Below are 12,182 nucleotides of genomic sequence, written 5' to 3'. Positions count from 1 at the left end.
GACACCTTCTGAGTGAGTTCCTTTAGCACTGCTGGGGTTTCCTGCCTTGTCGTGTGTGTCCCCCCCCACCGTCACACAGGTCCCGAGAGACACACATGCAGCCATGCATAGACCATCAGGTTTAATGTTACACTGCCCTTTCCAGTGACGTGGAATACAGCTGCAGTTGTGTTTCAAGGAGAAGCCGGTGGGGACGGCTGTCCCTGCAGCACGGTGCCACTCCTGGGCCCACGTGCAGCCTCGGCAACACTCTTCCAAAGTGGTGAGGCCCTGGCCCTGCCTCTGGTTACCCTGCACTGTCCATGTCGCTGCAGCTCAGAGTGCCAGACTTCCCCTTTGTCATCAGAAGCCTCTCAGTGCTCTGCAGCTAGTCTGTGCTCATCTGCTCTCTGGCCTCTCTTATCTCAGGGTGTGTCCAATCTCACCCCCCAGGCATCAGGAATGCCCGCCTAACTGGCACTATGGTGTGTGTGGTAAAAGGCACAAGGGCATTGTGGCTTCACATTTTTACTGGATCCCAAGAAGCACACGTGATGTAAAAAGGGATGTGGCAGAAACATCAAAATTACATTTTCAAAATAATCTTGGGATGGTTTGGCCAGGGTTCCTAATTCTTTAATGTCTGGGTCTTCACCACTGGCCTTCAGAGGCTTAATTTTCACAGGCATGAGATTATCGGTGACTTCTCTAGCAAATGCTGCCTCAGGTGGCGGGAGTGTCAGCCGAGGCGGACTAGAAATGCGCCCGTCTGACGAGTGGCCTCACGTAGGCCGTCAGCCCACGTGCAGTGTAGGAAGGCCTTTGCAAGGCCTTGACCGTAGGTTTTCCCATCCACCGTGAGGTTGGCATTCGTTAAGGAAAAAAATTCTGACTCGGTATTAAGTTGTAAATAAACGCCAGATGTCATAGATAACACTCAAGGTGCTGCTTGTTGCCCGGTAAAGAAAGGAGGGTTTTGGAACTTGGGATTTCACCATTGGCTTTCCTGTCATTTCTTTGTCACCAGCAAAGGGAATCTCATGTTCTTTGATTCCTGGCAGAGCTCTGTGGCTTTGGTCTGTCTTCAGGGGAAAAATTGTGTTCTTGATCCCAGAAGCAATTTGGCAACTTTAATCTTGAGGTTCTTAAATTTTAAAGGAGGGTTAATAAAGAACCTGTTCTGTTTGCTGTAGTAACTAAGATAAGATTTGTAACAAAGTGTTTCATAATGCTTCTAAACCACACAGAAGAGTGTGCTGCTCGTTGGCGCGTTAATGCGCTTTAAGGACACCGGCAACACCACATAGCAAGGCCGCCGAGCCCAGGCTCGTGGGGCTAAGTCACTGCTGCTATAATGTCATCTTCAGTAAGATCTGCCGGTTCAGGGGCTTCTTGGTTTTTAAATAATAGCCAGACTGAACTGTGACTAAAGAAAAACTTCACATTAACCATAGTTTATAAAATGTTCAACTATAACCACTAGTTAACCTAAAACCTTAGTGCATAAAGAACTGAACCACGGAAGGGTTTTGTGCTGGCACTCTGCCTTCTGGTTCCCGCGGCAGAGCACAGATTGTCAGCAGAGCACGTCCAGTTCAAGGGCAGGGTCATCACCGCCACGCACTAGACTCCACTCCGGCACTTGGGAATGATGGGCCCCGTCAAGTCCGCAAGCCTCCTCTTCCTCACTGGAAAGGAATGGAGATGAGACGTAAGCCACCTGTCCCTGTGCCCTGGGAGCCAGCTCTGGCGCAGAGGAAGCTCCGTGGAGCTTCTGCTAACTCTGGTTAGCAAGTCTGAAGCCAGCTGTTTCTAAAGGACAGTCCCCTGTGGGCCGTGTGATGGCCCTCCAGTTGGTTGGAGTTGGCTGACGAGGGTCTGTGGTGGTGTAAACTCCTTCATACACTACTTCTCAGTCACTGACCTCGCAGGCATAAAGCCCCTCTCCAGCTCCGATGGTTTTCCTTTGCGTACGTAGGGCCTGTAGTTGAAGACCCTTTCTCTGGTTCAGATGAGAGTGAAATTCAGTTGGTCTTAAGGAGACTAGGTTGATCTTGGCCTTACCTCGCTGCAGACTTCTCCCTCAGCCCTTTCCCAGAGCTCCTGGCCTGCCTCCTGCCTGAGTGAACAACCGATTTTCTACCCTGAGGTTCCCCCGCCCCATCTGCCCCTTTAAGTCAACCCGACATTTTCCCAGGGGCAGGATACTGCAAGCTTGGTATGCAGTCCGCTCAGGCATGCCGACTGCATACCCAGGTAGTTAAATGCCATGAAGAAGAAAGCACTAGCCTGGCCGGGAGGCTGCAGGCTGGAGGTGCTAGCTTGTAGGATGACTGGGGACTGGGAAGGAGGGGGCTTCCCTGCTACCAGGGAGAGTTTTGACATGAATTAAGTGTCTTCAGATGAAGACCAAGCAGCAAGCTAGATCAGCCACAAGAGAAGGCAGTCTGCAGGGCTGGGAGGTGGCAGTTGGGCTGCTGGTGTGGCAGAGACAGGGAGCAGGGGGCGAAGTCTGTGCTTAGACGTCTTCCAGTTCCCAAGCTGAGCCAGTAGGCCTGCGGCCACCAGATCAATGCCTACAAGCTGCTTGTAGGCAGAACCACCTAAAGGTTCTGCTGTTTAAAGCAGAACCACCCAGGAAGGTGCGTGACTCAGGTTGTGGCTAGAACATGGGGCGAGGGGCCCAGGGACACACAGGTCACCCTGTATGGGGCCTGCACTCCCATACACCCCTTCACCCCCATCAGAAGAATAATAAATGCCAATCAGTGGGCAGTCTCCTGGTGAGAGGACACAGTGACCAGATTCCTGGAACTATTGGAATGTCCAACAGCTTGCGGGTAGATGTGGAGAAACAAAAGCCCGAGGAGCGAGAGGGTTTCCAGCAAGGCGATCGGAGCCAGGCGTTCAGGCTTGTCCGCCTTGCTGGGTGCAAGCGCACCCAGCCGGCCAGTCCGCATCACACCTCCTCTATACTCAGCACTTCATTGCAGCCCCACCCGCAGCTCCGGAATGTCCAAGTTGTGACCATTCGTTCCCATGCCATGGATGAGGGAAGAAGGGCAGAGAGGGCACGCTTCCCACTCAAAGCCACACGGCTGGTAGCAGAGAGACACCAAGGCTTATGCCTCAGCTCGGCGCCTCCCTCAGTACCGTGCGAGCCCCGTCTGTGGGTGTTGCGTGACCACCTCGCATCTGGTTCTCATGGGAGGGTTAGCTCCTCTGCCTTGGGATGGGCAGAGTCAGGGCTGGAACGTGGGTCTCAAGCCCAAGGCTCGGGGTTCAGGAAGGGACCCCATGTTTCTTCCCCTGCGGCGTGCCCTCCCTGCCTTCAGGGGCTGGATCTGTGCCAAGTCCCCTGCGCTGATGTCACAGGGACTGGATGAGGGTGGGGAGAGGCGCCACTTACTCGGGTATTGTTTTCTCCCATTTTAACGATGAAGAAAATTGAGGCCAAGAGAGGGAAATAAGTTGCCCCGTGTCACGGTGAATAAGTGACCGAACTCAGAGGAGAAGCCAGGTCACCCAATATCCCTGTTCAATTCAATCTGCATTTTTCTTCCACGAAAGCAAACTCCTCCATGCTGCTTCTCACAGCGACAGACTCGTCGCTGTCAGGGCCCAAAGGGACCCCGAGTCATCCAGACCGACCTCCATGGCGGCTTGCGCTCCCTCTGCCACTTCCCGCTGAGCCTGAGCACCTCTGTCACATCTCCGGGAAGCACTGCACATTCCTTTTCAGGTGCAACAGCCTCTACTGAGTGCTGTTATGTACCCAGCACAAGAATCAGGAATAAAGATGTTGCTTAACAGGAGACCGGCACACACCAGCAATAAGCTTGATGAAGCATCACAGGTATCCTGGCCGGTCTGTTCAGTGTGAGGCCTAACGAACAAGATGGTCGGAGCTTCTGAGCACGGGCAGGTAACATCCTGCTGAATCTCGCACGGTAGAGGGGTAGGAGGTGGGAAGTGAGTGGGAGCGTTAGGAGTAATGGCCCTCGACAGGGATGCTTTTGCCTGGGCCACTCGGGCTGCCTGGACCAGCTGCTCTGAAGGTGGCAAGACGGGGCCTCGTCAGAGGTATCAAGAGATGACGCTGGCAGGGCCTCACACAGAGAGGAGGTGGGAATGCAGGCTGTGGGGCTGGCCTGCCGGGTCAAAGCCCACCTCTGCCCAGTGGCTGCGGGCAACCTCACCTACGACTCTGGGCCTCGTTTCCTCAGCATAGAATGGGGATGAGAACACCACCTCCCTCAGTGGGTGCTGGCAGCACTGCAGGAGTTAGTGAGATAGAGAGTGTTCACAGCAGTGCCTGGCTCACAGCGGGCACCACGTAAGTACCAGCTAGGGTTGTTCAGGGACTCGTGAGCCACGTCAAGGAGTTTAGGCTGAGAGCCGTGGGAGCCCAGAGTGGGAGCCCAGCAGAGGGACAGGACAAGCCTGGATGAGCACCGAGCTGGGGGCCAGCCCTCGGGCAGCTGCAGGCCCCGAGGAAGTGGCAGGGTGCCAGGTGACCGTGATGGGGGCTTGACGTGGGCCCAGGGGAAGGGGATGGCAAGGAGGTGACTGGTTGCTGCAGAGGGACAGGCCCGGGTTTCTGGTCTGAAGGGCTGTGGGGAGAATAATGCTCTTTCCCAAGGTGCTCTGGGGAGAAGACTATGAAACTGACTTGGGGTATGCTGTGCCTGGGCCGCTGGTTAGAAAGGTTTTCCTTGAGAATGCAGTGAAAAAGTGACTTTCCCAGAATGCTTTCTGCTTCTAAACATGTTATTCTTCCCCCACCCCCATCACGTGCATGCGCGTGCATGCGCGCGCGCACACACACACACACACACACACACACACACAACTGTCTTAATGTGGAGGCTGCAATTCAGATTTCATTAAGTGGAGAGAACTTCAGTGGCAGATGTACAGGACCTGAGAGCCAGGCTTAGCCTAAGTCTGAGGGATGAATAGTGAGCAGATAGGAGTCATCTGAGATCACCAAGGGAGAACGTAGGCGGGGATCCTCGGCTCCTCCCAGACACCACCATGCCCTGGCGCCCTGCTCTCTCCCACTGACACTCTGGTGAGCGCTTGTGCCCAGGGTGGGAAGGATCAAAGACACACCAGCCAGGAGGGGTCCCAGGCAGGCTGCCTGTCTGCAAAGGCACTGGGTGACTCACAGCCTTGGGGACTGAAGATCCCCCAAGATGAGCCCGCTGGCCTCACAGGCAGGCACAGCCCAAGCCCCACAGAGGCCCGACCATCAGCTGGGAGCCAGCACCGGGCAGAGCAGAGCGCAAAGGAAGGCCGCGAAGCTCAGGCACTGCTAACTTCCATAGTGACTGCGAGACTAGCAGCACTCACGGGAGGCTCTTACGATACAAATACTCAGCAGGGAACCCCAGAAACCTGCCTGCTTCATTAGAGCACCAAGAGCAAGATGAAACTACTGTGCTGGGAAGAAGGATTTCTCTCTTACAGAAGGAAGCTAATGCACTATCAGAATCAGAGCATTTCTTTTACAAAAATTAGCAGATGGCCACCAATGTGCTTTTAAAGCTAGAAATCCTACACCGCCAACTAGCGCTGAATGTTGTGTGTAATCACTGAACTGATTCTGCTCGATTCCTTCTGCACAGTTCCCTGGGGGCACCCCAGAGCCCCACTTTTATCACTTGTCACTCCTGTCCAGGAAACTGCCACCATTGCCTTCCCACCTGCTTTCATCGCCAACTCCTCAGGTTGGCACGAAAGGCCTTTGGCTCACAGCCTTCCCCCATCTACCGAGTCCCTTGTGAATACCTCGTAAAACCTGTCAATCATCCTGCCTTTGCCCATGCTGTTCCCTCTCCTTAAAATGCTGTTCCCTCTGCCTGCAATGCCCTACCTCCCCTCTCTATGAGTTCCTATTTTTCGTTCTAGGTCTGACTCCCCAAAATGGTGCCTCCATCCTTTTAGATCTTTCCGTGTCTCCTGTCCTGCACTCTGGGTCCTAGCACTCCGCCCTTGCCCGTGCTGGCCCCCCATCAGGAATGCCTCTGGGCCTCCCCACAGCTGAGCTCTTCTTTCAAAATGACCTGAGGACCCGCACCAACCAGGATGCTCTGTTTAGGTGGACTTTGTTCTTGTCAATCATTTCCTCCCTTTATTTGGATACTGTTTCCAGGCCTTCCTGACATTTTAGGCACATCTTTGTCTTTTCTCCCCTAAAAGGTGTAAAGGTTCTTGCTTCAGGGAACTGGCTTTCTATTACCCTGGGTGTCACTGCGGGCACTGCTGGGCACAGGGAAGAGGTTCCAAAGGACTCGCTGTAACTAACCACTGGTGGGACTCCCTCCCAGACTTCACATTCACTGTAAGGAAGCTGGAGGAGAGGCCTGAGGTCACATCCTGCTCAGGTCTTGCCCTAACCTCAGGACATCCCTGGGGACAGGGTTTGGGCTTGGATTTTGGAGTCACAGACCCTCAGGATTGGGAGAGTTCTCCAGGTCCATCTCACTAAACCGCCAGCTGATTTTGGCATCTCCACCAACTTCCTCTCTCAGCACCCCTGATCTCTAGTCATCTGGAGCCTTCTGTCCCCAGAGAAAAAGACCTTCACACCATCTTGCTCCTGGAAGACCGCAGCTGGATAGCCTTGAGGTAGGCCCCCAGGGGCACACGGGAAACAGCCTAAACTGGGGGGGGATGTGAGGCTGCTGCACAGTCCACCGGAACTGAAGGCTTTCAAGTGCTCATTCGGCAGCCAGGGCAGAGCCAGGCCCACGGAGTTTGGACTGAGGGCCGCCTCACCAGTTCTGGGCAGCCCCCGCCCCTGCTGTGGCGTAACAATCGTGATTCCCAGGGATTAGTGTTAGTTCTTATTTGTTTCAAATCAGGGCACGGCAGACAAACCAGGACGTTTTCTGTGTGTCTGTTTTACGGATGTTCCCACACCTGCAGCCCTGGAAAAAGGCGGCCCCGAGAGCAGAGTGATGACCGAATAGACTCTGGGCTGTGATACCCTCGAGGGCAAGCACCTGCGTCCTGAAAGCCCCGTGCCGAACAGGACCGGGACAGTGTCCGCTCCCCTGGCTAACTTGGTCTGCAGGGAGTGTGGCCCTGAGGTGACCGAGGCAGAGGGTCTGTGAGCACCTGTTTCACACACACACACACGCACCCCCTCGCTCTCACCTCCCTTCTCCCAGGCCTGCCTTCCAGGCGCTAACCTTGCCTCCGATCCATCACCACGTGCTTTAGGCTCTTTGTATTTTACTGAGCGTTAGAAACGAAACAAACAACAAAAGGCATGCATAAAGCAAGCTTGAAGTTGATGAAAAACGTACTAAAAACATTATCCTTTAGAAAACAAAGTTATTTCATAATTCGATCCCAGAAAGTAGCTAGCTAGGTAGCTTGCTTGCTTGCTTCCTTCCTTCCTCATTATGCTTCCCTCTCATTTGTAATAAGAATAATGTAACTTGGTTTGTCTTCTGCCTGCCTTGGCTCTAGCAAATTCATGGCTAAGTATAATAATCAAATATGTTAACACATTAGATTTCCTCCTTTCCTTTTTTCCCCTCTTATTTTCCTGCAGCCTTATCAGACACCCTCCCTTTTGGACACTATGCCAAGTTCTCTCAGCAGCCAGCAGGCACACATACTAACTAACCACACAGAGCGAGAACAACCAGCGTCGGGAACAGCGGGTGGCTGATCTCACTTTTCACTCCACTGACTTAGATACCGACAGGGTGCGTGCTCACAGGAAAAACTGCCCTTTTCTTTCATTTTCTTTTTTAGAAAAGACAAACTATGCCTTTAACTGAGATTCAAGGAGTGTAACCTGTTTACTATGGAGTCAACATTCTCAACTGTTACCTTAAAAGCGAGGACAAGCCTCCTAGGCCTGGGCTTTGGGTGATAGTGCTGGCTGGGGGCTTTGGGACTGGGGCTACAGACGCACTGTGACCTGTGCAGAGTTCTTGAGTTCAGAGAAGGGTGTTGGGAAGAGGAGACTCCTGGTGAGCCATGGGTTCTGCCTCACTCAGCAGATGTGCTGAGGGTGCCTTTTGGGCCCACACTGGACTGGGCTGGGCCCACGCCGGACTGGGCTGGGCTTTCCCACGGAAATAACAAGAGGGCCCAGCATTGGCTCCGGGAGGCAGGGCCCTCACCCCCGAGGGAGGGGGCAAGGCCCAAACCCAGAACTGGAACATATCCCATGTGGAAGTCGGGAGTCAGGCTCACCAACAAGACTCCCTGGAGAAGGTATCAGGGAAAATGCCCCTGCCACCCACTCCCCCAGGACAGGCAGAAAGATGACAGGCAGGTGGGCAGGGGGCTCAGTTCTACTCACCAAGGTCGTTGTTGTTCATCATGGCATTAGATGCCCGCAGCCGGGGCCCCTGCTGGGTGAAGTGGTAGCCGAATTTCAGAAGTGTCGTGTTTTTTTCCAGCATGCTCACAATCTCCATTTCCACCTTGTTGCCCAGGGGCTGGCTCTTTGGTCAAGAAAGAACGACGGTCACCACCCATTCTGTTGGTGCAGGGTCTAAATCTTTCCCACCCAGCAGGAACCTGAGGGGTGGGGTGGAGGATTTTAACCCCGCCCCCTCCAGGAGCAGGAAATGATAGTCTGGAGAAGGTGAAAGGTCACACAGCCAGAAGGAAATGAGCTGGGGTTCAAACCCAGGGCCACTGGACACCAAGGACAGACCTTTCCACTGGCCCACCGCAGCCCTCCTGGGTCTGAGCAGGGAAAGCCTTCAGAGTACCTAGTCAAGGAAAAGTAAAACTCCTGCTCCCCGCGCTATTTCCTTATGCTAATTAAATCAGCATCGCTGGGAGCAAGGCTCAGGTATCCGTGGTTTTACATCTCCCAGGTGATCTCACAGTAGCACCTGGTCTGCAGACTCACCTGCAACTTACAAATGAAGAAGAGGAGGCCTAGCAAGGGAAGAGGATTTGCCCAGGGTCACACAGGGAGTTGGGAGTGCCAGAGTTGGCGTCCTACAGCCTGTTACGTCCCTGCCCCAAAATCTGTAGTGGTCACCTGACAAAGATTAAAAATAAGAAAGGAAAAGCCCTGCAGTGCACAGGGTCGGGAAGGATACGGGGACGTGCACCGGTCTCGTTTATAACAGTGGGGAAAAGGGAGGCAACTTAACATCCACCGAGAGGGAGTCGCTCAAATAAACGACAGTTCAGCTTTGCAACACAACACGGTCGCAGGCCTGGGAAGGTGACCGTGAACCATACTAAGTGAGGGGAAAAAGTCATATTGAGGTAGAAGTACCTTTATTCTTCATACATGTATACATACATTGCCAAGGCCAAGGTGTTTATTAGTGGTGGTGGGATTTGGGGAGTTGTGTTTTCCCCTCGATGCCTTATTGCAGTGTTTTTCTTTCACCGCGTATGGGGAAGGGGGGGCAGGGCGAAAATAGGCTTAATGTTGTAATGCAAGTAAGTAATACAATAATAAATAATAATACAAGAATAAACTCGGTTCAACAATAAAATGCAAACCTACTTTTGCCCACCCCTGTAAAATAAGATAAAAACAAACATAAAGAGGTTTGAAAAGACAGAGAAAGCAACACCAGACTGCAGGGTTAAAGACTTCACTGATCAGAGCGGGAGCAAGACAACCTGGTCCCTTTCACTGGCTGGTGGGGGGATCTTAACGGGGACAGTGAAGCAAGAGAAAAATAAAGGCATCCATGTTGGAAAGGAGGAAGCAAAATGATTTGTATTTGCAGATGATACAATATTGTAAACAGAAAACCCTACGGAATCCACAAAAAACTACTGGAGCTGGGAAACAAGATCAGCAAGATTGCAGGATATAGAGGACCAATATCCAAAAATCAGCTGTATTTCTGTACACTCGTAATAAACACTCCAAAGATGAAATTAAGAAAAGAATTCCATTTATAATAATATAAAAATACTTAGGGATATATTTAATAAAAGATGTAAAGGCTTGTACACTGAAAATTGCAAGTAGCATAGAACATTACAGAAAACGCAAATAAACGGACATTCACACTCATGGAGCAGAAGACTTACTATTGCCGAGATGGCAGTATTCCCAAACCGATCTAGAGAAGAAGCGGAGGGAAACAGAACCCCCTCCAACACCTCCCCTCTGCCGCTCTGTGTTGAGAGCTTACCATGCTTCCAAAGCCTTGGGCCTGGTTTGGAGGGTCTCAGTTCACCCCCTTTAATAACACAACAGGATGAGCCTCACCGCCTCCCCAGCCTGGCACCCAAGGCCCTGCACGGTTTAGTCCTTGTCTTCCTTCCCTCGCTCGGTGCTCACTCAGCCTATTTACCCCGGGGCTCTGGTACATGGTGCCTGGTGCCCACAGAGGTCGACTTCTAAACATGTGCCGCCTCCCTCCACACGGGATGCCCTTACCCGAGTTGTAGGCCCGCCTGCTGACGCACGCCTAGTGCTTCCCTACCCATCACAGATGCCCCTTTCCAAGGCCTTTCCCGACCCTTATCGCCGGAATCGGCCCTTTCCCACTCCACGCTCAAGTGGCACACTAAATGTCCCTCTCTCCCCCAGGCCTGGTCCGTCTTATTTGGGTCACCTGCCTCCGTATCTCTGACGAGCCTGGGTTGTTCAGTACAGTAGCCATTAGCCACGTGTGGCTCTTTAGGTTGAGACATAACTGACATAACACACTGTACGAGTTTTAAATGTACAACATAACAATCTGCTAGTTGTATACATTGTGAAAGGATTACCACAGTAAGTCTAGTGAACGTCTGTCACCACCCAGGATGGGCTGGTCTCAGAAAGTGCAGGTCCTCCCTGACTGGGGCGGGGTGGGGCGGGGGGCTGGTTGCCAGGGCTGCTTCTGCAAAGCCGACACCGCACTTGGCTCGGTCCAGAGTCCAAAGACCCCGATGCAAACTGCCCCATTCAACCTCCCTACATGCTGGGGAGGTGAGCCAGGCAGGCAGGAGCCAGGCAGGCAGGACTCGGGCAGGCCATTTACTCGTCTTAGAGATGAGTAAACGGGGCCCATGTATAGAGGGAAGCTGGACTGTGCTCCTTTTGCTTAAGGACAGAGCCCAGGCTCAACCTAGGCCTGGGGCTGGAAAGACTTTGGAGCATCCTAGGGCCCACCCTCTCAAATAGCATCTACTGTCCCTGAGACACACGCAGGTATGTCTGGGGGGGTGTGACAGGGTACAGGGTTCTTTTAGATACGCATGGCTACTCTCCCTGGCAGATTAATAGTGGACCAAAACCACTACTTTCACAGGAAGGAGTGAAACAGAAAACATGCCTAGATCTTAACAAGCCTCACCCTTGCTTCATTCTCAGGGGCCCCTTCCCCCAGGGACAATGAGACCAGGAGGCCTGGCTCATCACACAGGTGGGAGAAGAGCCCATGGGATGAGGGTTGGACAAAAACTCTGGTTTCTTACTTAGTTTTCAAATGCTCATTATTGAGCGATTACTGTACGCCAGGCAATGTCACAGCACCTTGCATATGCCGACTCACCTTCCCCTCACTATGAGCCTAGGGAACATGTGTTATTATTGCACCTTTCATTGTACAGAGGAAGAACACGAAGAACAGAGGGATTAAGAAACTGCCCCTGAATCACAGAGCTCGTTAGGTGCAGACCAGGATTTGAAGATGGGCAGTCAGAGTCCAAGCTAGTTCCCACCTCCCTCGGGGGCCTCTACGGGAGCTCGGAGGGCAGCTGATGGGAGGAGGCAGATGGAGTTTGGCTACATGTGCAGGACTGTGATCAAACCATCAGCAGTGTCTGTACTCAGGAGGAACCGGCTGCCCATCCCTGGAAGTGTGCAAATAAAGGGCAGGCTGTGGGCTGCGAGGGGGTCTGAGCCAGCATCACATATGAGGAAGGCTTAGGCCCTGTGACCTTTCCGGGTTCTGGGGCCTCCATTCTGTGTGTCTGTGAATAGCTCACTAGGATGGCACACAAAATCAGGAGATGACCTCGGCAGTGGGTGAAAGGCAATTGGAAGCCCCTTGAGGAGAGACCGGGCTGGTCGTGCCAGGTCTGGCCACACCGGTCTCTCTCTGGTCCACAACCGCAGAGCCAGGGAGTTGGGGGTGGGGGGAAGAACTCTTGTCTCCTTTCAGATTTGCTTAAGACTTACATAAACCATTTGTGATCAAATGTAGTCTCATTATTAAAAATCCACATGATACTAAAGCAGATCATGAAAAATGAGT

At 52.7% G+C, this 12,182-nt stretch overlaps 1 protein-coding gene across 1 annotated transcript in view; it reads right to left on the bottom strand.

Moving 5' to 3' along the window:
• Positions 1 to 103: 103 nt before the first annotated feature.
• The window catches only part of TMOD1 (tropomodulin 1), a 72,585-nt gene continuing 60,506 nt past the window's right edge, over positions 104 to 12,182 (bottom strand). The window contains exons 9-10 of the mRNA XM_037035752.1: positions 8,309 to 8,453; positions 104 to 1,667 (exon numbers count right to left, since the gene is read on the bottom strand). Of these exons, the coding sequence (XP_036891647.1) occupies positions 1,603 to 1,667; positions 8,309 to 8,453 (210 nt within the window). The 3' untranslated portion in view covers positions 104 to 1,602. The remainder of the gene's footprint in view (positions 1,668 to 8,308; positions 8,454 to 12,182) is intronic.

The sequence above is a fragment of the Sturnira hondurensis genome, unplaced genomic scaffold (genome assembly GCF_014824575.4).
Source record: "Sturnira hondurensis isolate 20B ecotype Veracruz unplaced genomic scaffold, ASM1482457v3 Scaffold0022566, whole genome shotgun sequence".
Classification (NCBI taxonomy): domain Eukaryota; kingdom Metazoa; phylum Chordata; class Mammalia; order Chiroptera; family Phyllostomidae; genus Sturnira; species Sturnira hondurensis.
Note: the sequence above shows the minus strand (reverse complement) of the source record. Positions and strands in the feature narration are given on the sequence as shown.